We start from the raw sequence: 26,918 nt of genomic DNA on the forward strand, positions 1-26,918 counted from the left end.
TTATAGCCAATTTAGTGGTTATGATGTGCTATATTGCTGAGGTTTTGATTTGCATTTCCTTAATGACTAAAGATTTGAGCATCTATTTCATGTACTTATTGGCCATTTGTATATCTTCTTTGGAGAAATGTCTATTCAGATTCTTTGCCCATCTTTTAATTGTTTTTTTCATCTTTTTATAATTGAGTCGTAAGAGTTACTTATATACTCTGTATACAAGTTCCTTATCAGATATATTATTTGCAAATAGTTTCTCCCTTTCTGTGGGTTGTCACTTCACTTTCTTGGTCTTATTTGCAGCGCATATGTTTCTAATTTTGATGTAGTCTAATTTATCCGTTTTATTGTTGTTGTTGCTATTGCTTGTGCTTTTGGTGTCGTATCTAAGAAAACATCTGAGCTTAGGCCTTGAATGAAGAGTAAGAAAGAACCAAATTAAGAGCGAGAAAAACAAATACCATATGCTAACACATATATATGGAATCTAAAAAAAAAAAAAAATGGTTCTGAAGAACGTAGGGGCAGAACAGGAATAAAGATGCAGACGTAGACTGCATGGACTTGAGGACACGGGGAGGGGGAAGGGTAAGCTGGGACGAAGTGAGAGAGTGGCATGAACATATATACACTACCAGATGTAAAACAGATAGCTAGTGGGAAGCAGCCACATAGCACAGGGAGATCAGCTCGGTGCTTTGTGACCACCTAGAGGGGTAGGATAGGGAGGGTGGGAGGGAGATGCAAGAGGGAGGAGATATGGGGATATATGTATATGTATAGCTGATTCACTTTGTTATACAGCAGAAACTAACACACCATTGTAAAGCAATTATACTCCAATAAAGATGTTTAAAATAAATAAATAAATAAATAGCCTCATGTGACTAGTGGCACAGAAAAAAAAAAAAAAGAACAGCGGAAGCTCATTCTAGGCAAAGGTAATAGAACAAGCAATGACATGGAAGCATGATGCAGTGTGAAATCCTCCTCTGTTTGTTTAGAACAGGGGAGATTCCCACAGAGCCATACCTAGTAACTTTGGCACACCATCATACCAGTTTTATAATGTACAATGTAGTTCTCAAAAGGGTATTAGTAACGCTATTCTAGGTTAAGCTCAGTTAAAGGAGTGTATGTTCTAAAAGAAGGTCCACATAATGCAAACATTTAAAAAATATCTATATTCTTTTAACTAATTAAATGATTTGTATCCTTTAATTTGAAGGCCCTGAGGCAAAGTTCAGTTTACATATCCTAGTTATTATTCTGGATTCTAAACTATATCTAGGAGACTGTCAAGTATACCTTAAGATTTTTTTCAAATATTATAATTCTATGAAAAGGTGGTAGAAAAGAAAAAAAATTTTGTTCTTCCTCTAAACCCAACAGCAATTTATTTTTACTGCTCTTACAGATTTGATTAACTCCTCTGTGTCTTAACCTATGATTAGAGTCTAAGCTTCTTGATATTCCTGACCATGTCTAGCTTTTATTTATTGTATCTAACCAATATATATTTATCAGGTCTAGGTCACTGTGTATAGGGTAGAAGGTCCAACTGAAAGCTATGAGGGCTAGGAAAACTCTGAGTTATAACTTACACTGCAGACCTTCCCTTCAGGATCAGGCTGAAGCCACCCTCTAAGGGCCTTTGCCGGATATCACATCATCTTGTGGCATCCTTCTGTTCTGCCCTGCTTCCCCCACTCCTTTACCAGTCTCCCCTATGAACAATTCCTTAACAAATCACTTATACACCAATCCTCATCTCAGGAACTGCTTCCAGGAAACTTGATCTAAGATACTATGACAGAAGATAAACAATGAAAAGGTATGCAGTGAGGATAAATAATTAACAAGATGGATTTATATTTTTCAAGGAAGCCAGACTTAAATAACTAATTGTACATTTAGACCATTATCACCTTGCTTTGACTAGCACTGCACTAGTAGGTGCTTCATAAATATGTGTTGGGTGAACAATTATGAATAATTAATTTAACCAACAAATATAGAACACATATACCCATTAACTAACTCCTATGCATTTGATTGGGCAATATTGACCAGAGGCAGATTTCAGAGAAGAAATCTATTTAATTGCAGATAATGGGCTTAATATTAATTAGTGGAAATTGAATATATCAACTAAGGAAAAGTATATGTCACTTGGACCTAATTTGCCAGAACTATGAAATGTGTCTGTGTAATTATTAGTAATAAAAAGGACTAGAGAATAATTATTTATAAATCCAATACCCTTTTCTTAAAAGAATAGTTTCAGACATTTATCTATCTAGTTACCAAAATAAAAATGCAAGTTAATTCTCATGTATAATTTATTAAATATTATATAATCCATTTTATGATGGATGTAAGAGGAAGTTATTATATTTAAGGTTAAAATTTTTATGAATGTTTTTACTAAGATTTAAAATAACATTTTTACAACAGAACCTAAAGATATCTTTACTCCCATTTTTATTACAGTTTTATTCACAATAGCCAAGACATGGAAAAACCTAAGTGTCTTGTCAATGGATGAATAGATATAGAAGATGTGGCATATATGTGAAATGGAATATTATTCATCCATGAGAAAGAAGGAAATCCTGCTATTTGCTATATCATGGATGGACCTTGAGGGCAATACACTAAGTGAGATAAGCCAGAAAGAAAAAGACAAAAACTGTATGATATCACTAATATGTGGAATCTCAAAAGCCTGAACTGATAGAAACAGAGAGAATGGCAGTTACCAGAAACTGGGGGTGGAAGAACAGGAGAGATGTTAAAGTGTACAAATATGGAACTAGATGATGAATAAGTTCTGGAGATGTAATGCAAAGCTTAGTGATTATAGTCAACAATACTGTATTATATACTTCAAAGTTGCTAAGAGACTAAATCTTGAGTATTCTCACCACAAAAAAGAAATGAGAATTATGTGACATAATAAAGGTGCTAGCTAACACTATAAATGTAATCATATTGCAATATATAAACTGGTCAAATCAACATGCTATAGATCTTAAACTGACACAATGTTATATATCAATTATATCACAATTAAACAATTTTTCTAGGTATTTAGATATTTGGCTTATCTGCTTTAAAACGTTTTCCAGGCTAAAACTCTCACTGTCCAGCTCTGAGTTACAGGACTCTGCAGACTTAATTATTTGTCATCTATGTGCTAGAGCCAATCCAATGTTAATTTTTTTGTTTTGTTTTGGCCTCAGCAGGCAGCATGTGGGATCTTAGTTCCCAGTCCAGGGATCAAACCCGTGCCGCTTGCATTGGAAGAAGCATGGAGTCTTAACCGCTGGACCACCAGGGAGATCCCAATCCAATGTTACTTTTGATGTTTATCATAATGTTCTGGAAAATTTTAAACCTATACAAAAGTAAATAGAATTGCTTAATTAGCCCGTATATACCCTTCACAAGCTTCAACAAACAATAATTTATCATTCATAGTTCCCCTATCCTTCCTCTCATCTTTTTAAAACAATCACTTAGTTTTCTTGAAGTATCTTAAGCAAATTACAGACATTGTGTCATATCTTCTGTAAATACTTCATATTATCTCTATCGAATAGTCCATTTAAAATACTTAACCATAATACTATTCATTACATCTTGTACTACGAACAAGAATTCCTTAATATAATATAATCCAGGCTGTGTTCAATTGTCCTCGATTGTCCTTAAAGTCCTTTTAAATATTTATTTTCAGTCAGAATCTGGAAAAATCTTATCCATTAGAATGATATGACACTTAGATATTTAAATCTATAACATTTTTTCCCCACCCATATTATGTACTAGGTGATCTGTCCTATACATTTTCCTACAATCCATATTTAGGTGATTGCATCCTGGTGCTATTTAACATTGCTAACTCCATATTTTCTAGAAGTTGCTAGTTAATTCTATAGGCTTCATTATATTTAGGTTCACTTTTAAATTTATTTGGGAACAGAGCAAGAATAATTCATGGGTAGCACTGTGTACTTCCTAGTGCTTATCATCAAGAGGCATAGCATACCTGGTTGTCCCATTGTCAGTTAGGTTAATACTGATCAGAGGGTCCAGGTGTTCTTACACTGATCCATCCACTTTAAATTTCCTCAACATATTTCACCTAATAATTTTAGCAGTCATTGATGATCCCTGCCTAGATCCATTAATTTGGGGGGGAGGTTGAAAAATGGTGATTGTTTAAATTCTGTAATTTTTCAGCATGTATTAGCTGAAGTTCATCTCTAAAGAAGACATTTTCTTACTTTTCTTACTTACTTACTTGTTTGCTTACTCTGAAATACAGCTGTATAGAAAAGCAAGGAATTTTCAAAAAAATGAGTATGTGTCAGAAAATTCTAAATGTGACCATTAAATTTTTGTTGGTTTACTTTTTAATGTTGTGGTTTTGGTTTTGGTTTTGGCTTTCTGGTATCATTATATACTCAGATTTTGATGTCTTTGACGTTAATACAGTCATTTTGAGATTCAAATTGTTTCTTCTTTGACCAGTGGAAACCCTTTCCAGTTGGCTTTTGTGTCCTTTGGAAATGACCCTAAGTCATCTTTGATCCTTTCTTTGTTTTATGGCTGGAATAAAAATCTAGGCTCACCTTGTGTATTTCCTGCCCCTGGACAGGAATCAGCCATCCTTCCAAGGAGACCTAGTCCCATTTACTGCGAAATTTTACTTAAGAGATCAAAATCCAGGTGCTATGCGTGCTCTTTGCTATACTGTCTCTAGAAATTTTCATTAGACTGAGCTAGGAAATGCATATATTTTTGAAAAAGAAAATTACAAGTTCATATGGATTTTTCCAACTAAAATTAAAATTACAAAGTTTTCATTTAAATTGAGTGTATACTTACATCTTTTCTATTATTATATTCTTTAACCTATCGTATTAGTTTCCTATTGCTGCTACGATAAAATTACACAAACTTAGAGGCTAAAAACCACATGAATTTATTATCTTAAGAGCTTTGGTGGAAAAAAGTTTAAAAATGGGTCCCAAACCTGCATCTTTTGGGGTTTCAAGGAGAGAAACTGGTTTTTTTGTTTTTTTATTGTTTTTTTTGTTTTGGTTTGTTTTTGCTTTTTCCAACTTCCTGCAACTGCCTACATCCTTTGGATTATTGCTACTTTCTTCCGTCTTCAAAGCCAGCAGCATATCATCTTCTCTCTTTTACATGGAGCCCCAGGGTAATCTCTCAGCTCAAGATCCTTAACTTAATCACATCTGCAAAGTTCATGTGCCATATCATTCACAGGTTCCAGCGATTAGGATGAGGTCATCTTTAGGGGCCATTATTCGGCCTCAAAGCAACAACAACAGAAATAACAACAATAATGTCATAACTACAAAAAAAAACCTATTAAAAGCAATTTAGTCTTTCTTTGCAGTTCTCCCTCCCTGCCCCCATTGAGGATATATCCCACTAGCATATAACCAAAAGACTATGGTTTAAAATCACTTGAGATCATTCTTCCTTGTATGCTGATTCTATCACCTTGATATTGACTTTAGTTAATTTGCCTTATCTTCAATTTTTAGGAATTTAAAAATAATTTATAATTTTTGGAACTATATAAAAATACATGGTTTCAACATCAAAAATATAGAATAAAATACATTCAAAGATATCTAGTTTAATCTCTGTCCCTTAATCCTTGTTCCTTTCACTCCCTAATGGTAACTGTTTTCTTTAGTTTTTTTCTGCCATTGTTTATTTCTAAAAATATCAAAATAGTTGTATAGAGACAGAGATGATAGATAGGTAGACAGATGATAGATCTCAACCTCTGTAGTGTATGATAGATCATTCCTCTGTAGTGTACGAAGAGCTTCCTCATCTCTTTCACAGACACCTAGAGATCCATTGAATAGATGTACCATGTCTTTTTTAACAGTGTGAAATGTGAGGTAAAGATTTAAATGTATTTTCTTTTAGAAAGGCAACATTTTGTGCCAAAATGACCTATTAAATGATATATGTTTTTTCTAATGATTTGAAATACTGTCTTTATTTTACATTGTTTGTTTGTATATATGGTTCTTTTCTAGGGCTTTATAAATTGTTTGTTGGTCTGTCTATTCATGCAACAATACCATGCTATTTTAATTATTTTTTATAATATGTTTTAAAATATGGTAGAGTAAATCCTCCTAAGTTAATCCACTCTTTTAAAAATGTTTAGATATTTTTGATTTCTTATTTGTTTCCATAAATTTTAGAATAAGCCTGCCTAATTTTAAAATAGCCTGTTGATTTTTAAAAAAAATTTTATTGGTGTATAGTTGTTTTATCAAAACAATGTTGTGTTAGTTTCAGATGTACAGCAAAGTGAATCAGTTATACATATATCCACTTTTTTTTTCTTAAGATTCTTTTCCCATATAGGCCATTATAGAGTATTGAGTAGAGTTCCCCGTGCTACATAGCAGATCCTTATTAGTTATCTATTTTATATACAGTAGAGTGCATATGTCAGTCCCAATCTCCCAATTTATCCCTCCCCCACCCCTTACCCCCTGGTAACCATAAGTTACATAACCATCTGTAACTCTATTTCTGTTCTGTAAAAAAGTTCATTTGTACCCTGTTTTTAGATTCCACATATAAGCAATATCATATATTTGTCTTTCAATGTCTGACTTACTTCACTCAATATGACAATCTCTAGGTTCATCCATGTTGCTGCAAATGGCATTATTTTGTTCTTTTTGTTCTTTTTTTTAATATTCCATTGTATATATGTACCACTTCTTCTTTATCCACCCCTCTGTTGATGGACATTTAGGTTGCTACGATGTCCTGGCTATTGTAAATAGTGCTGCAATGAACATTGGGGTGCATGTCTGTTTTTGAATTATGGTTTTCTCCAGGTATATACCCAGGAGTGGGATTGCTGGGTCATACGGTAGTTTTATTTCTAGTTTTATAAGGAACCTCCATACTGTTGATGTTTTTATTGAGATCATAATACAAGAGAATAGGTTCTTGAGAGTGCATAAATAAAGTGCGAAATAAAGGGGCCATGAGAAACAAAGGAAATGAGCTCTGTGATTCAAAGAAAAGCAGACATGGTGTCAAAGACAGCAGTAGTTTTAGGTAGCAGTATGTGCTCTGTGTAGTATTAGTAATACTGGCAGCAGTGATTTAGCACCTACCTTAGTGCCTAACATTTGTCAGGCACTGTGCTCAAATTCCTTACATACTTTATGAAATTTAATCCTCATAAAAACCTTTTAAGGGACAAAGTCAAAAGTGGAACCTAAATCTCTTTCTCTAAAGCTTGTAGTGAACCACTATGGTCCACTATGTCTAAGGAAGTAAGTCTAAAACAATCTACTAGTATTACCCTATATTAACTATACTCTCAAAGAGAACTGCCTCCAAAGAATCAGTAAGTGTAATCAGTAGGGGGACCTCAGTGACAATAAAAGAATTGTCCCTGCCTGCTAGAGAATGGAAAGTCTGTGGAAATGAAAAACATACATGCAGTACCTCTTACAAGGTAAGTAAATATCTAGGACCCACATATGCCTGGGGTTACATATGAGCATCTTGGGGATTTTCTGGAATGCATCACTATATAAATCCATGAAATGAATGAATGTCAAACTCTAAAATGCATCAGAATCATCCAGAAGCCTTATTAAGACATATGTTGCTGTACCCCACCCCTAGAGTTTCTGATTCAGCAAGCCTGGATTGGGACCCAAGAATTTGTGTTTCTGATGACGTTGATCCTGTTGTTTCAGGGACCACAATTTAAATCAAATGGGCTATTCCTATAATTGGTAATAATAATAAAAGCCGATCAAAGTAGTGATCAAGTAAAATCATTTTCAGGTTACAAAATGTTGGTAGAGTAGGAGTATGAGGTCAGCAGTCTGGCAGCCACCATCTAGTCTCTATGGCTTAACAATGTGAGTAGCCTTGATTTAGTCACTTAACTTCTCCAGGCTCAGTCTGCACATGTATGAATTGCAGAAGAAAGGATAATATATATTCAAAGTTTCATCAGAGTATTGGAATTCTAATAAAAAATAATAAGGTTCACCTATCCTAAAGAAATTAGAAATATAGGAATTACAACTGTCCTCAGAGAGGGCAGTTATAATTAATTAAGCACAACAATTCAGAATAGAGAGAATGCAAAGTCAGCACCATATTAACACATCTCTGGGACTTGACTATAATGTGATTGAATGTATTAATGGTAATATATCTAAAGAAAGAATGAGCCAATCAAAACAGAAATTGGTCTGCCTTGGGAACAGAAAAATAAGCTTTTAGGAGGACAAATTGGCAAGTAGTAACTATTTGGGAACTGTCCAAGAGAGAGAAAATCTTTACTATTGGACTCAAGCCTTAAGGTCTCCTATCTCATAATAGAACAGCCTTCAGCTATCCCAATTAAAATTCCTTGCTAACCAACATAATTTTTGCTTGGCTTCTCAACTGGTTTGCCTGTTGAGAGAGTGATCCTGCTATACAAGAGCAATATTCAATTTGCCATTGCATATTAAAATTTTGGCATTTTGATCAAAATTTTGCTTTATCTGCAGCTTACCTACACTGATTTACAGGTGGAACAATCTGCTGTAATCTGCAATTGCATTTCTCATTATAAATGCCTAACCTGATTTCTGCATTGTTTGTATGTGTATCTGTCTTTATGAGTTTGGAAAGTGCCAACTCATCCCTAATCTGCTTTCACTATACTAACAAAACCAGGCTTATGAACCTGCAAAATGAGTATCAGAACCTGAAGTGGCCTTATTTACCAAGGTAAAAGTCCCTCTGTGGATGACTGCCTAGAAAGCCAGCCAGCATTCTCCAGGTGGTACCTCTCTCCACTGCTGTGAGGGATGGTTTTGTTCAGTTTGCTCATAAATCCATTTTTAAACCCTCCTCTACTCTGCTCTGTATCATTGAGCAGAGGCTAAACACTTGTATGTTATACCTATTTCCCAGACTCTCAATGGTTTCAAACAATGGATTGGTACTGGCATAAGACTGAAGGACAGAAGAAAAGGAAAAGCCATGTATTTCTCCCTCTTCTCAGCCACTTCCATTCCCAGCAATTCATTTCCTTCATTAAATTTTCTCAGTTCTAAACTCAGAGGATTTTTTTTTTAAATTTAAGTACTGTTTTTAGTTTCAGGTATACAGCATGGTGATCCATTGTTTTGTTTTTCAGATTATATTCCATTATAACAAGATACTGGGTATAATTCCCTATGCTTTACAGTAAATCTTTGTTGTTTTTCTAAACTTAAAGTTTCAACTAATCAGAATGGTTTCTGTTTTCCTTGTCCAACCCTAACTGATGACCATGTGACATAAGAGCTCACTAGTAACTGCCACCATCTGTTCAAGAAGTATTAAGTATGTGCCCATGGATACACACACACACACACCCCCCACACACAGACTCATAATAAAATTATATAAACCAATAAAAATTTTGGTTTGTATTTTTCTGGTAAATTATACTAAGCAGCTATGTTAAATAGTCACAAGCCAAGTGTGTGACTTATTGTGATTATCAAAGAGCAGAGGGAATCAAAATCTCAAGTAGACAAGTGGTTGTGAGGGCACCTGTAGAGTTAGATTATGCACACGTCTAATAAGAAAGTAAAGGTAGTTTTCAATTTAATCTATGAACAAATCAAACCAATGGCAATATTCAGACTGATAAACATAATGTTACAGATGTCATCACAATATTGGAGTATTTACAAGTTTTGTTAACTAAAATATTGGCCAAGGGAGTGCATTGGTCTGCAAGCAGGGGCTCCAAACATATGTGAGAAAAAGTACCTATAGATCATCCATCCTATATCATGCATCCAAATTCCCTGTGCTTATGAAGGAACGGGCTTTCTGTTTTGCACCATATGAACAACGTTAAGGCTATACTCCCTCAAAGGCTTCCAGCAAAATTAGCTGGGGCCAGTTGACAATATGAAGTCAAACATGTCTTAGCATACACTTTTTCAAACTCTGTTCTACTTTCTGTTGATGTCAATTTTTTCCCTTTTCTGATGAAAGCCAGGCTTCCATCATTTCTAAATTATTTAGATAGACATAGGGTTAGGACTTTGTAGTTTGGTTTTAAGCAACAAATTCCAAGCAATGAATTACCAGGTTTTTGTCTGATACTTAAGAATATGTTTCCGTCACTGAGATCCCAAGGTTGCCCTGTTATATCTGTAATGAAAAATGTGTACCATTGTCAAAAGTGGCATGGAGGGTTTAAAGTTAGACTCTTCTCTGACCGCAGGGCTTTAATAGCTTCGTATTATTGAGCCCCATTTCCCAAATGTCTTTAAATCCTTGCTGGATAATAAAATAAGAAGACATATTAAGTCCTCTTGGAGACCACCAAGGGAGCAGTTTATGCATCCCTGCAGGCACTGAGGTATGCGGCTTCCACCAGTGCCTACACAGGTGAATCTAAGGTTTCCTTAAATGCTTAATTCTAAGAGGTAAATGACATAGGCACAGGCAAACACAATTTAGTACTTTTAAAAAGGAACAGAATTAATTAAAATATTCAACAGTTAACCCCAAGTGATAATGCCTGCCACATTTACTCCTTTAATAAATGAGATCCTCTATGTGAAAGCTTTTATGTTTATGGTCTCATATAGTTTATCCTCCAAAGCAGGATACTTGTGGGGACTGAGAGACAACGACATCAACAAGTGTACCAGAACAATAGCTATAAACCAGGACTGTCCCAGGCAAATCATGACATATGTTCACTCTGTGATAGAAAATGGGAATGCAAGACCCAGTCCTTTGCTTTCTAGTTTACAGCTCAGTGAGAGAGACAGGAAATGGAAAAACAATACGATTATTCTATTTTATTATTTCTATCATGCTTATCATCGTTATTCAAGATTTTTGTCCTCCCTTGTATGATTTTATTTGATTCTTAAAGAACCTATATTTACTACTACTATTGTCATTTTGTACATGAGGAAAACAACTGAAAGGAAGGTTAAATATATTACCCACATTCACAGGGCTGAAAAAGTAGAGAAGGTGAAATGTGAAACTATGTAGTTTGTCTGCAGAGTCTAAATTCTCACTCACTCCCCAAAGCAGGACCCTATGATGTATTATGGTAAGAAATGGCCTGATATTCTGGGATCACATAGAAGGGACATTTAAGCAAGCCTCTTTGACCAAGCAAGACTTTATGAAAGAGGTGATAAATAAGCCACTGACTCAGCTGGCCAAGGGAAAGGAGTGCAGACAAGTGGAAGAGACAACAAATATAGTAAATCAGTAGGCAAAGCACTGTAAATTCCTTCAAGATTAACGATGCACAGCAGTCATTACATGTCTAATGTGCTCTTTAAAAGCAGCCCCAGAATATGCCCAGCAAAGGTATAAACTATCTAATTTAAAAGAACAAATAATATATGTTATGAGTTGAACTGTGTGCCCCCAAAGGTATGTTAAAGTCCTAATTCCCAGTACCTCAGAATGTGACCTTATTTGTAAATGGGGCTGTTGCAGCTGTAATTAGCTAAAATGAGGTCATACTGGAGTATGTGGGCCTATAACCCAATATGACTGGTGTCCTTACAGGAAGAAGAAAATGCCATTCAAAAGACACACACACACACACACAGAGGTGACGAAAGAGGCACAGATTAGAATGATGTGGCTGAAAGCCAAGGAAAACCAGGGACTGATGGCTACCACCAAAAGCTGGGAAAAGGCAAGGAAGGATTCTACGCAGAATCTCAGAGGGAGTATTATGGCCCTGCTAACACCATGATTTCAGAATTCTAGACTTCCAAACTGTGAGAGAAAAATTTCTGTTGTTTAAGCCACCTAGTCTATAGTACTTCATTACAGCAGCCCTAGAAAACTAATACAATGTACAACTATGCAATTCAGGCACTTGTACGATTTTGGAATTAGGGAACTCTTTAGGCTAATATGAGACATTACCTGATGTAGAATTTATATATCTCATGAAATGTGTTTCCATGTATTTTATATAACACACATAATGCTTTTGCATTATTTTAGAAAACTCTTTCCAAAATGATTGCTTACAGTCCATCTTCTTGATGGCACTGTGAAGAGTTATTCAAAATGGTAAATTGTTCTGATTATAAATGCAATGCAAAAGATCGCTTAGGGCTTCCCTGGTGGCGCAGTGGTTGAGAGTCCGCCTGCCGAGGCAGGGGACACCGGTTCGTGCCCCGGTCCGGGAAGATCCCACATGCTGCAGAGCAGCTGGGCCCGTGAGCCATGGCCGCTGAGCCTGCATGTCCGGAGCCTGTGCTCCGCAACGGGAGAGGCCCGTGTACTGAAAAAAAAAAAAAAAAACCTAAGGGAAAAAAACTATATTGTAGGATATCTACCACTTAAAAATCTCCTCATATGTCAAATAATACATATCTGAAAATATGTCAATGGGAGTATTCTTCTAATAATAAAAATACAAAACCAAATCATCAATGTCTATGTAGTTATTCAGAATTGCAACTATTTACCGTAAAATGATCCATTTTAACTATGTACAATACAACTAATAGATTCTCAATTATATATTGATAGGCAATATTGATTTCCTTCTATCTTCTGGAAATGCCCTGATAATTTTAAAAAGCTTATTTCATGTCAACTGCTGTAATAAAATAATGGTTATGATCTCATCACTCTTATATATTTCTCATTGAAATATGTAGATTTCAAAAGGAGACATCTAATTTCTAACTTTCATGTGATCTGTATATTCAATTATTTTGACTCTGTTTTGATATCCATTTTCTGATCACTCTGAAGATCCAATTTTGACCATGAGAGGCAAAGCTGTCAAAACCAAACAAATCCTCAGTCTGTATTTATATTGTAAATCTCCATCACATGACATTCCTTGCAAATGAACTTGCAAACTTTCAATGCTTAGATTTAATTCGAGTAGAAGACATATTTTTCAAGAGATGAGGAGAATAAATGAGGACAATATACTCCACACGCATGCTAATTTAATGAAATTTAATTAAACATCCTACCTTGGCTAGTTTCTTGTGGTTTACCTTTACAAGTCTTCAGGAAAAGTAGAAGTACAATAATTCTGAATCAGAATTAAGCAACCTAAGGTCAGCAGCAAGGGAGCAGAAACTAGGATTGATTAGGTGTATAAACACACTCCTCATTAGGTTTGAGTCCAGGAGATACGTACTGTCATATGCTGGAGTTGCCTCAGGAAAGAAAATCTGAGACAAGAGATTACAAGTAGATAGTTTATTTTCAGAATTAATCCCAGGGAAGCCAAGTAGGGGGCTGTGTAAAGTGACATAGAGAAGGAGAAAAACCGATACAACAAAGTGTTATTATGCTAGTCACTGCTGAGAGTGACTGGGGCTCCATTCTACTGGGACCCTCTAAGGAGCCATGTAGAATATGTTACAGAATTGCCTGACCAAGGGGGCATGTATCGACTGGATCCTACTCCCTATTGACCAAAGAGCTGCTTTTCAAACAGCAATTAGTACTCTGCTGTAGAAAATTTAGTTTTGTTCTAGAATCTAAAGTTTTGTGCTGTGACTCTATTCTTAGGACCTAATAAAAGATCCACACAGCATCTGTGTCCAACACCTTGCCTGAGTAGCAAGGCAGTTTGCACTAAAACCTGGACTTGCTGCAGAGCCCTCTCTTCCTCTGAGTCCTACTTGAAAATCATAGCCTTCAAAGTTGCCTGATAAAGTGACTTGTAGTATTTCCAAATGTAGTAATATGCAGCTCCTAAAGTTCAAAAAAGTTTACCATATGCTGGACCTCCTTCTTAGTGGTGGGCTTGTGAGGAGCAACAACTTTTTTATAACCTTAGATGGAATGTCCTAGCATGCCCCAGACCATCAGACTCCAAAAATCTTCTCCAATTTGACAGACTACTATTATTCTGGTACTGTATTTCTCATCCTCTGGCATGTGTCTGTCTTATATGGCATCCAAAGTACTTGCTACTTCCTGTTCAAAAGGTCAAAATGAAATGATATAATGAACATAATGGACTAGTATAATGTTATGTAGATTATGAAGATAATCAAATTCCTTGTGCACTATAATGTTACAGAGAGTGACAGAGTTCATCCTGACCCAGGGCAGAGCACAGCTTCTTCTTGAGAACTGAAAAGCATTCATTTATCAGATGACTAGCTATATACCAGCTAGTATCAGAGGTGTATCAATTTGCTCCAGTGCAGACAATACATCTGGCCCAGATTACAGCTAGCTCAAAATACATTAGTTAAAGCCAGGCATATGATCAAAACCAACTTCAAGGGGAGAGTAAGAAATACTCCACCTACTCTACTGGGTTACCTGCAATTGTGTAGTGATGACAGTAATAGCTGAGAATTATTAACTTTATAGAATAAATTTATTATGTTGTATCAATAATGGAATCACAAATATGGTGATGACTGACTAAGTATTTACTTTTTGCTAGGTACTCCACTAAATGATCAACATGTATTATCTCATTAAGTACACTGACTAACGTTGTTTTTGCAAGTATCTGGAACTGTATGATAAATGTTTCTTCTAACATCAGGACTGTCCATGGAATTAAACAAATGATAAACTCTGAAATAACTGCAAATGGATTCAGATCTCCTGAGGAACAAAAATGACCCTTTATATTCATAAGGATTTTTATTAAATTAAAAAAAAACCTTTGGTTAATGCTGATATACTGGGAATAAAATGTATCAGTAGTTTTGGAGTAAAGTGTTGAACCAAAAGAGGCTTTCCATATTCTATATTAAAAGTAATGGTAACAAAACTATTTGAAGGTGTGACATCAATGATCAGAAAGGCTATAAAAGCTTTCTCCGAAACAGCTATGGTGAGTACATTTCCTCTTGTAACCATGACCTTAGTAAAGATGTATGTCACCAGGGGATGAGACGGTGTGTGTGTGGCGGGGGGGGCGGGGGGGGACTGTGAAGTTACTCACTGATATAAAATTTGTGATTAATAAATTTTTGCATACTTCTCCTAAACCCTTTCCCATATTCTATCCAAAGATACATTGAAAAAATATTAGTTGTTTCAGTTGGAGAGTCTCTCACATGATGCAGAAAACAGGTCCAGTATGTCAAATATCCTATTGTTTAAATCATTTACAAGAAGACTATATTCATAATTCATTTGTTATTGGTGTGGTAATATTGAGGGAGAAAGAACAGAGGAAGGAGGGAAGAAGGGAGAGAAGGAATGAAAGAAGGAAGGAAGGAGAAAAGAAAAGAAGGAAAATTAAGAGAGTAGGTAGCAAAATCCTGAAATTATGGATATCCAGAAGTAATATTAGGTTGGTAGATTTACTGACAAACCCTTGTCTCCTTTCTTTCTTACCTTCCCACATACTTTTATAATAAGCCCTCCTTAAATGAGGTAGTCTGAACACAGTTCTAGTCCTTGCAAGCTAAAAAAAGCTAATTAACAGAGATGCAAAAGCTCTGCAGTGCATTACAACAGAAAAATATTGAAATTTATTGAAATGCATTTAATTTAGATTATAGAAATGCTAAGACCCTTTTTTTAAAATTTACTTATTTCAAATATGTTCAACGTTGGAGTCTAAATATAAATTACTTAAAAATAATATAAAGCCAATATATATTTTATTATGTACCAATATAATGCTTACTATGTAAGCATACTATGCTTACTATGTACTATATATATGTGTATATACATAATATATGTACATATATATTTACACATACATTTAACTTTTGAAAGGAGTCTATGATATAGACAAGATGGTTAGCATCATCGCTATTATATAGATAAGAAAACTGAGGCACAGAGAACAGAGAGGTTAAGGAACTTTCCCAAGGTCACACTAGTAGTCATGATGGATCCTGGATTATATCCAGGCAGTCCCAGTACCATGCTCTTAACCACTGCTATGTACTGACCTTCTTCACTTATTTTATTTTAAAGAAAATTTTAAAGAATCTAGAAAAAAATGCTGCCTTAGAACACTTGTAGAAATGGAAATTTTTATGACTCTCGTTGCCACAGGAATAGGCAACAGATTAAGAAATCTTCTGAAGAGTGAATGAGGAACTTCTCTCTTTCACTGCATTATCATATTTAGATTAGACATAGGAGCAAGAAAGTCATTCCAGCTTCATGGTATCAGCCAAGAAAAATTATCCTCAGGACCAGATGCCAACAGCATGCCCTTTAGTATTTGGACAGGATACAAAGGCCCAGCTGTTCTGTCAGCCTTCCTTATACAGTTTGTTGACAAAGAAGAGGCCCAGTTAATTTTCCAAATATGCAATATAAACTGAAACTGATTCACCTGCAAACACCTGAATTACTTCTAGGAATGAAGAAATAATAATACTGAAATAATAAATTTTTCATAGGCTCATAACACACTGAAACATTTCCAAAAATGGAATTTCTCAGGAAAAATAAATAAGACAATAACCTACTCCTGTTTTTCAGAACTACTTTTGGATTGGCCAGAGCTCAAAGATTGCATCCAGATTGCTGAATCACGAAAGGGAAGATGTATGGAGAAAATAAGAAACGTCTAATATTAAGGGAATGTAAGGATGAAGATAGAGGGAGAGGAACAGCTGGGATGACTTAAAAACAAAGATAAGTTGCATTTTTAAGTAAAATTTGAAGTTCAGAAGCTGCAGAACTTGGTACATTCATTGTGGGAATAATGGGAGCATCAATGAGTCTTCTCTTGTGGCCTCTTTTAGGTTTACTCGGACCTTCCTACTTTGATCCCAACTTTTTTACTCTGGAATTTTTATTCTATGTATATAAATTAAGAAAATCAAATTATAACAACACTAAACTTTCTTTGGGATAATATTCTTGAGTTAGTGTTATCATTTTTTAATTTTAGTAAAATTATTTTCATTGGACTATACTGTTTTCTGCATAAATCTGAAAATAAAAATGCTTTACATATCAGCTTCATCTACATCACATTTTAACAATTATTGCTTCTGTGCTTATATATTTAGTTTTGCAATCATTTTTTCTACTAAGTCTAATTATATTGGGTCAAATTTTCTGCAGCTCAATTTTATTGAGACAATTTTATTCTTTAATAAATTTTCAGTTCTTAGTAAGTGTCATAATTTGCAATTTTAGCCACTATGGATTTTAATATTTTTCAATATTTTAAAATAATTTTTCCTAGATTACTTTTACTGTTTTCCATTTTATCAGCAGCATAAGTTTTATAAAACATATTTCACCATTTCAGTTTATTTATGGTCTTATCAATCTACTGCTTCGTTCTGTGAAGTTCATATGCTTATTTTTATTTGTTCCTCAGAGTCAAAATTGTACAGTCAAAACATCCTTGAGGATTAAAGAGTTAAGGATGACAGGACCAAAAGACAAGATAGAAATGATGGGAGACTTTATAATCTCCACATTGTTCTTTACTTTCCCGTATATAGTCGTGTTAGCTGGATTTTTTTTTTTCTGTAATACAAATACTTAAAATATGTAACTTTGTCTACCAAATGAGACTTCTTTTCCATCACACTGTTTGTGTTTAATACCAATCCATATTTTGAACCAGTCAGGTTAAATATATGACAATAAGAATTGGCAATTAATGAATAAAAACATCCTGAATATTCTGTATCTGAATTAAATTTTTACATCATAGATACATAGCCTAACTATACTATCTTATATCTAACTCCTTTTTTCACTCCTACAAGCTTTTTCTTTGCTCATTGTTTGTAATTTTAGTGACCTTTGAAAGTCTCAATTTCTGTTCCTGCTACTAAATTAGCTATGAAAGCTGTAGCTGCTGACTCTTGAGAACCTGAATTCATAGAGCACCTACAAACATTTGTTTTTCGAGGTTTTCTATGGATATAATGACTAGGAGTAAGGAAAGTACATGTGACCTCATTCATCACATTCTTAGAACAAATGCTTCCTCCACTGCAATTATGTCATCGTGAAATCATGTTCCACATTCTAAAATAAACTCTTTGCCATATGAATTGTTATCTGACTGAGATATTTTTGTAGTTGTCTTTTTTAACAGCCTCCTTAGAAATGTCTTTTAAATTTCTCACAATACCAAAACAAAAATTTCTTTTTTTTGTCTTATCCACATGAATACTTCAAGCTTGAATGTTCAGCAGTCACTACTCTTATCCTGCATTGCACACATACTTGAATTTCACACACACACATACACACACAAACACATTTTTAGGTAAATCATCTAAAATGTACACTTTTTGACTTCTAAGAAAAGTGAAAGAGAGTTTTCCACAATATCACGGTTCGGGACTCACCTGTGGACGTGGATGTCCTGTGACCAGACAGGTCAATTCCAGGGTTTCTCCTTCCCGTATAGTGTAGACCCTTTCCGAGTAGCGCTCCTCCTCAATGTTACAGGCCAAGCCTGAATGCACAATACGAACCGTGGGGGGAGCTGTCGAATCAGGAAGAAGAGAGACAAGATACATAAAAAGATAAGCAAACTGTCTTCCCCTGATCATCATGGTTGTTATGGCAATTCTTATTAGACTTTACCACTGTCAGATCCATCAGTCTTAACACTTTGAACATCCCCAAGGGATTAAAGATTTTGCCGGACAGAAAAGTTCAAGTTTACCTTGCAGTCACCAACACAGTCTGAAAATGGCAAAGGGGAATAGGGTAATGGGGAAAAATTGGTGATTCAGTAAATCACCGTCATTACAAGACCAATGATAAAACTTGATTGTTAAAATGTGATAGTTCCCTTCCTCTCTGAAATCTAAAATTTAATATAGTAAGGGATGTTGTCCAAAAACTAGGTAGTACAAAAGAAAGACCATCAGAAAGGAAAAAGGAATGTGAATTAAAGACATTGCCATTTTTCTATTAATTTTATAAGTCGTGTGGTGTAACTAGGGAGCTAAAGAATAGGAAGATTTGGTTATCTGGAATTGAACACCAACTTAGTTCTCAATATTTATAGACTCCTGTATTAATATGAGCAAAAGACAATCACTGAATTAAGCCACTGATGAAGGCCATAAATCACTGATGTCTAAGTATAAAATTCTGATTCAAGATAGACTTCTCATGAAACTGTCCAAATTCCATAATATAATTTTCTCCGACTTCAGTGTCACAGGGGCCTATAAAACCTGACTAGCATTCATTGACTTACATATCATTGGAAACCCATTGTATGCAAACATTCTTTTGGTATGAGAAATACTTAGATAATAAGATATGCTTCTTGTCATCAAGGAGATTACTGTGACTAGCTTCAAATTGGAGATCATCCCCATTTGTGAATTCAGCATTTTTGTTTGTAATACATTTGGAGTGGAGGCAAAAAGTTTAGAAGAGTAGTTCTTACATTCAGTATGCATAATAAACTCCCCAGGAACTTGTTTAAAACATAGATGTCAGAGGTATACACAGAGACTGCTATGTCTGCAGAAAACCCCCGGAATCTGCCTTTTTATAGAACATCCCAGGTGATGACAATGACAGTGCTACTCAGACCAGATCATTAGAAATAATTTTCTAACGGCTCTTATAAATATTTGTTTATTAAAGAAAATACACCATGGGATAAAATGTCCTTTTCTTTTATTTTTTTTCAAGTAACTAAACATCATGTTATGCATCCTTTCACTGGTTTAAAAAATTAAATAAACCAAACAATTTTTTAAGTTTGTTTAAAAACTTAAACAAACCAAATAATTTTTTGGTCTTATAAAACCAATTTATCAAAAATTTTCTACCATGTCTTCAGACTCTGTCTAGACACTGTAATAATTTGCCTAGTTTTAAGACATTAGAAATCATCTGTAGTGTTTATCTGGGTATTCTGATATATTTCACACAAGGTTTCCTACAAATCATTTCCTATAGTGATCAAATTTAAACTTCAATTTAGACAAGTAATACTAGAAAGCTACTTATTTTAAAACATCTGTCATACAACTGTATACATATTATGGAGGTGAACAAACTAATGACAATCAATAAACACTTGCAAAATATAAATAAAAAATTGTTAAGTAAAAAAATAGAGATTCATTACCTTGAAATATATTTCTTTGCCAAATTTAGCCTAAGTGATAGCCCACATGTTTATTAATACATCTAATTATATAGTAACATGACATCTTTTCCAGATTTACACTTATTTTTGTTTTAATTTCAAATCAATGAATAGTATTGTTATTTTTAAGACATACTTATTATGCAAATAAGTAACTTCATTTAAAACATTTAAATTATACAGTAAGCACACTGTGTTCATCTACAAGGGTAAATTTTCTGCTATTTTCTTCTGTATTTTAACACATTCTTGGAAAAGGTAATTGCCTATATACTGTAGTCATTATGAACCTACCACCTATCTTATAGGAGGGTGGAATATTCTACCAAATTATAAATGTTAAAGATGTATTTTTCCTAGTATGCATTAAAATATGTGATCAGTACTTTAGAATCTCAATGATAAGATGAAAATTTTGGAAGCTTCCTTTAACTCTTTTGGTCTGCAGAAAGTCCAACTGAAAAGGTCTTAAAATTCATCCAGGTGAATTCTCTTATTTCCAAATTAGGGAAGGAAAGCCCAATGACATCAGATGACCTGGCTACAGGCTTGCAGCTAGTTGTGGCCTAAATGAGACCAGGACCACTGTTCCTACGCTCTTTTTACTACCTCATGCTATTAAAACTATGCCTGGCACAGTTAAAGTAGGGTTAAATAACTCCTAAACTAGACCTAGACTACACTAGGGGAATAAAAAAGATTGAGAAACAGTTCATGAAGTTAAAGCACCATAACTAGATCAGCAATATAAACACTATAATTGTTCCAAACGTAACCAGTGTAACATTGTCCCAATTCACCATCCTGTCTCCAGTCCCTATCAAATCCATGAAATCTTACAATTTCCCAAATAATATATTGTAACTTCTTTTTTCATCATGCTGTATTCCTGCCTAAGAATCTATAATGTCTCCCTATGACATTTCACAGAGTCCAAATCACCCCACATGGCATTTAGGTGCCCTGTAAATGGTCCTCATACTGATTATCCAACCCAAAATCCCACTTCTCTGTAACAGCAGCCCAACATCAGTGGGAAGATAAAGAGCACTGAGAATTCAAGTGTCTTTGATCATGATGTTTCCCCATCTAGAATTCCCACCCTGATCTTTGGACCAATGTTGCTGAAACCTTCTTGGATTACTTAGCAATGATTCTCTTCTCTTTTTTCCAGAAAATCTGTATTGCCCAGAGATTCTCCTTTTTCTTAACATTCTAACTTGATAGGAAGCACCTTATTACAAGGATGAACATAATTTTCAGCATCTATTCCACATCACATAATTCATAGCACAAAGTAGGTATTTAATAATTAATTTATAATTTTAAGCATATATCACTATAAGGACTTTAACCTATTTGAGCAAAAATATTAACCATTATGGCACTGAATTTGCCTACTTTAAATATATATGCAATTTTCAGTACTATATCTGAAACAAAACATGTTTTATCCTCTGCCTTGTTAGAGAAAACCTCAATTCATCATCCTGAAATTGGACTAAGGGTTATGATCCCCATTGCCCTGTAGAGTCAGCAATGAATTAAAATGTTAAAATATTACAAGAGACTAGTATTCATCCAAATTTGCTTGCAGTAAGCCAAATCCCATTATATAAAATCTTTCTAACACTAATCATATCAACTCCCTTAATTTGAATAAACTGGCTTTGGGTTCAAGAGGTCAGCCTAAAAGGGCAAAAGAGAGACATTCTTTTATCTTGTTAGAGTATATCCAAAGTCAAACCAAATTCTCACTGTATTCTGTTGGAGAAAGAACACAAATTCTTTCTTATTCTCCAATGGCAACAGCAAGAGCACTTTTAAGCCTTTTATATCATATACAGATTTTCAAACATGTATTTATTGAGCAACTGCTATAGATCAGGCACGAGGCTATGAGCTGAGGATATGAAGATTAATGCTATGAGCTGTGCCCTCTATGGGTTTATAGCCTATTGGGTCTGTCCAATTTATATATATTGTATATAAAATACAAAAATAATAAAACAATTACAGTTGAGCAGAATAGATATTCTAACAGAAGGAAGTGAAAAGACCATAACAGGACAAAGCAGAAGCTGACTAAATCTGCCTGGTGGATTCCAACAGGTTTCATGAAGCCAGTGACATTTAACTTAGGTTTGGAAAAATGCATGTGGTGAAACGAATTCCAGAGAAAGGAAATAGTGTGTTCCAAGGCATGTCTATAAGAGACTGCCTGCAGTGTTTAGGAAATAACTACATGAACATGTGGTCCACATAGTTTATAATATACTCCAAACCTTGACACCAGTGCCACTCTCTCAATGTGCCATGATGTCATGATGTCTCCAGACATAAGAGACTGTATAGCCCTGCGAATGGAAATGATGGGAGAAACCTACTTGAGAGTTCTTGTTAGACAAGACTTGAGGACTGACTGATGAGGGAGCGAGGGGGCAGGAGTTAAGATGACAGTGAAGTTTATATTTTGGTTAAATAGGTGAAAGATACATTTTTAAATAGAAAATACTCTCTTGATCACTATGGACTCCCCATTATTCACAGTTGGGAGACACTTAAGATGAGGGGCTCTGAGCCCAAATCACAGAGGGCTTTGTTAGAGTGAGGACTTAGATGTGAAGTGTTTTTGAAGGAGAAGCTTTTTCCATGTTTTCTGAAGGACATGCTGTTATTAGCCAGTAATAAGTTTGGTATTAGGAGTTTTCTCTCTTCTAAGAACCCCAAGCAAGAGCATTGTACTTTGGTAAATCCTTCAAATCCCTGGTCCAAATATTCTTTGGGAATTCAAGTTGCCAGTAAAATCTCACCACTATGCTACACTAGGTCAAGGTAACTTATGTTCTTGGCGCAGGTCACAGATCCCCTGGGATAGCTAGTGTGGAGAGAGGGAGCTCACGGAACCTCTGTTAGAAGCTCCAGTGAAGACATCAGTGAGCCACCCTGCACCATCATCTCTCACACACTCTAGATTCTGTTCAGAGACAGAGACTCAGAGACAGATAGATAGAATGTCTCACACCTTTCTACTCTCAGGTGGCCAGAGATAACAGAACTAACACTACTGCTTACACCACTCTCTTAGCAGGATCAGTTTTGCCTGTAAAGCAAACAAAACAATAATCAAATTTACTTCTATTTTTCTACTGGTCTAAGTGATTACTTGATTTGATAAAACATTTATCAGTTTTCTATGACATCTTACATTTATCTAATTAACATTGCCTATAATTGGTCTATAACATTGCCTATAACATTGCCCTAATAATTGGTCTCTTCTGCTTATTTCACAATTCCAATGTAGCACATGTGAATAGTACTTCTAAAGCATGGTGTCTTCCATTCTTCTTATTTTCTCTCTTTCCTACCTGAGTTACTAGTTTAAAATACTACATGAGTTGTCTCCTCCCCGCCTTTTTCACAATAATCTCCCAATGTGACTTTTAAATTAAGTATTGTGTATACAGGTATAGTCTATAATTATCCCTCTTCTTGTTGACAACTCTTTTGCCTAATGTCTTTTGCCTTAGGCTCATTATATTACATATTTTAATATCAAACACTCAGATAGGGAAGGGGAGAATATGAACATTTGGGAGAGTAGGTAAAATTTTAGATTTAGATGCTGATGTTGAGCTGTCCAACAAGTGAAAAGTTGTTGCTGCACATAAAATTTAGAGCTTTTAAATGGTAGTCGATGGCTGACAGCAATAGAATAGACAAAATCTCTAAAACAGAGCATGTAGAGGGAGAAATTAAGAGGATAATGATAGAACCGCAAGGAATGTGAATTCTTGATAGAGAATTGGTGTCCATAAGATTATGAATACAGAGAGGCCAAGAAAAGAGACTCAGAGGTAGAAGGAAAACAAAGAAAATGCAGTGCTTTAAAAGTTACACAAAGAGATGCTCAAGAATGGTGAACTGTCCAAAACTGTCACTTACAACAGAGCTGTCAATTAGGAGGAGCATAGACAAAAGGTCATTGCCAATGATAGTTAGGAGGGCATTGGTGAATTTCAAGTGAGATTTGGCTGTAGAACAATAGCGGCAAAAGATGAAGGAGGTGAGTTTTGAGAAAGAGAAAAGTCTTAGCAGGTCAAACCAAGCTTCAGGCAAAAAGTAAAACTGCTCCTGAGGTTTACCCACACGTAAAAGAAATGATAAGTATAAAACGGTAAGTATAAAACAGAATATTTTAACAATATTTATACCACCATCTCAGGATTGCAAAGACTAATTATTTACATTATAAGAAACAAACCATAATGTTTGTATTTCCAACATAAACTGTAACTTTTACCAATACTACACTATTTTTCTACTATCCTTCAACATTCTTTTAAAATTAATTTTCCCTAAAACCTGACTTTCTTTCTTTTTTCTTATCTTTTTGTTCTTTTACTCTTTTACAAGTTTAACTCTGATAACTTCTGTACCAAATATGCAGAAATCTCTCAAAATGGTCTAATCTCTTCTGTAAAAATAAAAATCAAGGTTAATCCTCACAGAACATAAATATGCTTAATCTCTCCCGTATTAAAGAATGGAGACAAAACAACATTTATCCTCCCATCAACAGGCCTCCTCTTGCCTTTCCTTCACAGCCAATGAATAGAAATAATGGTACCCACTCTATGTCATACTTCCACACCTGCTTTGCAATCCTCAGGCCACAGCAGTCTCTCATCTGCCCTATCATTTGTATTTATAAAAGAATAAGGCAGGAATATAGAAGACCACTTTGCTTAACTGCTAATTATTTGTCATTATTTTGATCTCGTACATCTCCTTCAGTCTTAGTTTACCAGGCTTCATTTCTATGCAACTATGAGGATCTTTTAAAATTATACACTTGTTCTACACTTCAAAACAATAAAAAAATATTATTACCTCCCACTATTATTCTTACAACCTTGAATATAATCATATATCGAAACATGCAGATAGCAGAATGTTCAATTTATATGTCCATTCCAACAATTTCCTCAAAAAATAGTTAAAATCCATCTGTCATTGTCATTTAAATAATCCCAAATAGGATAATATCTTGATACACAAACAATTTACAGATTATTTTTATCAGCTTTTAGCTCATTTGAGTTGTTTGATTCCATTGGTTATTTTGAATTAACTACAATTTCAGCATCAATGTGAATTTACTTCCCTACCTCTTTCCCCTCATCCCTCATACTTGGTTAATACTGTACTCCTGTCCACTGGAGGGAGATACATTTTTATCTTTAATTTGATGAGTTATAATATGAAAGTACTAAGATCATATTGATATTCTGGATTTAATCAAAAGAAGATCATATCTACCTCAGTATGACTTTGGTGAAAGGCTCTAAATATGAAAGATTTTGGATATTTTGTATTATTTCCTCAGCACACGTTGAACAGCACTGTTATAAATTAATTGAACTGCCCTGAGAGACTCTGCAAAGCCCAAAGTAAGGTAAGAAAATTAAACCCTGAAGCCCCTGGTTCTAGAAAGCAGCTATTAATTTTTCCTAAATAACAGAGGTTGATATGATTTTTTAGGTTAGTGTTAGCCAAGAATTTAAAGCAAAGAGCTTAAATTGCTTAAATTTTTAATTTAAACGTAAGTTATCTGTTATATACAATAGATACTATTTAAGATGGAAGAACGTTTGTCACTGAAGAAAATGACATTAAATAACAATGTAATTGTGTTCATGAAATTTTAAAGTTAAACAAAAAAAGCCATAATGCAATTTAAATTTTAAAGTTAAAAACAATGATAAAAGCAATAATGTTTTTGTGTAAAAGAATTACCTTGTAATGTCATCTTTTAACATTCTCGAGTCAAGGTACTAACTTTACAGAAAACTGAATACATAACGGCAAAATATTAATCCGAATTATCTTCCACAAAATGACATATGTGTCCTATGCTTCTTAAATGAAACAATATAAAATTTTTAAATATTACTAAATTAAGGTTTTTACATTAACAACTTCAGATTTCATCAGAAATACGTTTTTTTTTGTTTTCATCTCAAAACATCACCTATTAATTCCTAAGGCTAAAACTTCAAAGACCCTAGTATGTTTTATAGATTTAAAAAAATATAAATTTCACTGAATCTAAGGTTCTTAACATTCTTTTCAAATTCAGCATTTGAACAACCTCTGACACGCGTGCTGGAGAGGAACCATGTGCCCCAAAGTCTGACATAGACATCTGCATCTCTACGTGGATGTTCCTACCCCAAGCCCTTCACCATGTTCTTCCCAGTATTTTCCAGGAGAAACATATGAAAGCAATATTTGAAAGGTTATCAAATATTTCATTAATCTCATATTTTGCTCACAAAGGACTTGACTGAACTAAGCTGTGTGCTATCACTTAAAGGTAAATATTGTGGTGAACTGTGCTTTCCCCATGTAGGTAGAAATGTGAGATTCTATACACAAGTTCCTTTTTCTATATTGGATCCAATGCCACATCCTGAATTGTCTCCATCTAAAGGTTGAATCATGTTTCTATCTAATCAGTAAATTTTAGGAGGAAAAACCCAAAAAAAACTACTCCAGAAATTTTGGCAGCTAGGCCATAGACTGTCATTACAAAAAAAAAAAAAAAACTGACATAAACACAAGGAAGTCGCCTCTTTTATGGTACCATTCTTTATGTGCTTTGAGTCATGATGGAAGCAGAGTAAAGGATGCAGAAAAACTATTATAATGCTACAAGAGGGGTCAGCCTTTAATCCTTAAAACCTTGATTAGGTTT

At 34.6% G+C, this 26,918-nt stretch overlaps 1 protein-coding gene across 1 annotated transcript in view; it reads right to left on the bottom strand.

Moving 5' to 3' along the window:
* MDGA2 (MAM domain containing glycosylphosphatidylinositol anchor 2) overlaps positions 1 to 26,918 on the bottom strand; it is an 830,741-nt gene that overhangs the window by 456,920 nt on the left and 346,903 nt on the right. The window contains exon 2 of the mRNA XM_004270015.4: positions 18,381 to 18,520. Coding sequence (XP_004270063.2) covers positions 18,381 to 18,520 — 140 coding nt within the window. The remainder of the gene's footprint in view (positions 1 to 18,380; positions 18,521 to 26,918) is intronic.

Source organism: Orcinus orca, chromosome 2, assembly GCF_937001465.1.
Source record: "Orcinus orca chromosome 2, mOrcOrc1.1, whole genome shotgun sequence".
NCBI classification, from domain to species: Eukaryota; Metazoa; Chordata; class Mammalia; order Artiodactyla; family Delphinidae; genus Orcinus; species Orcinus orca.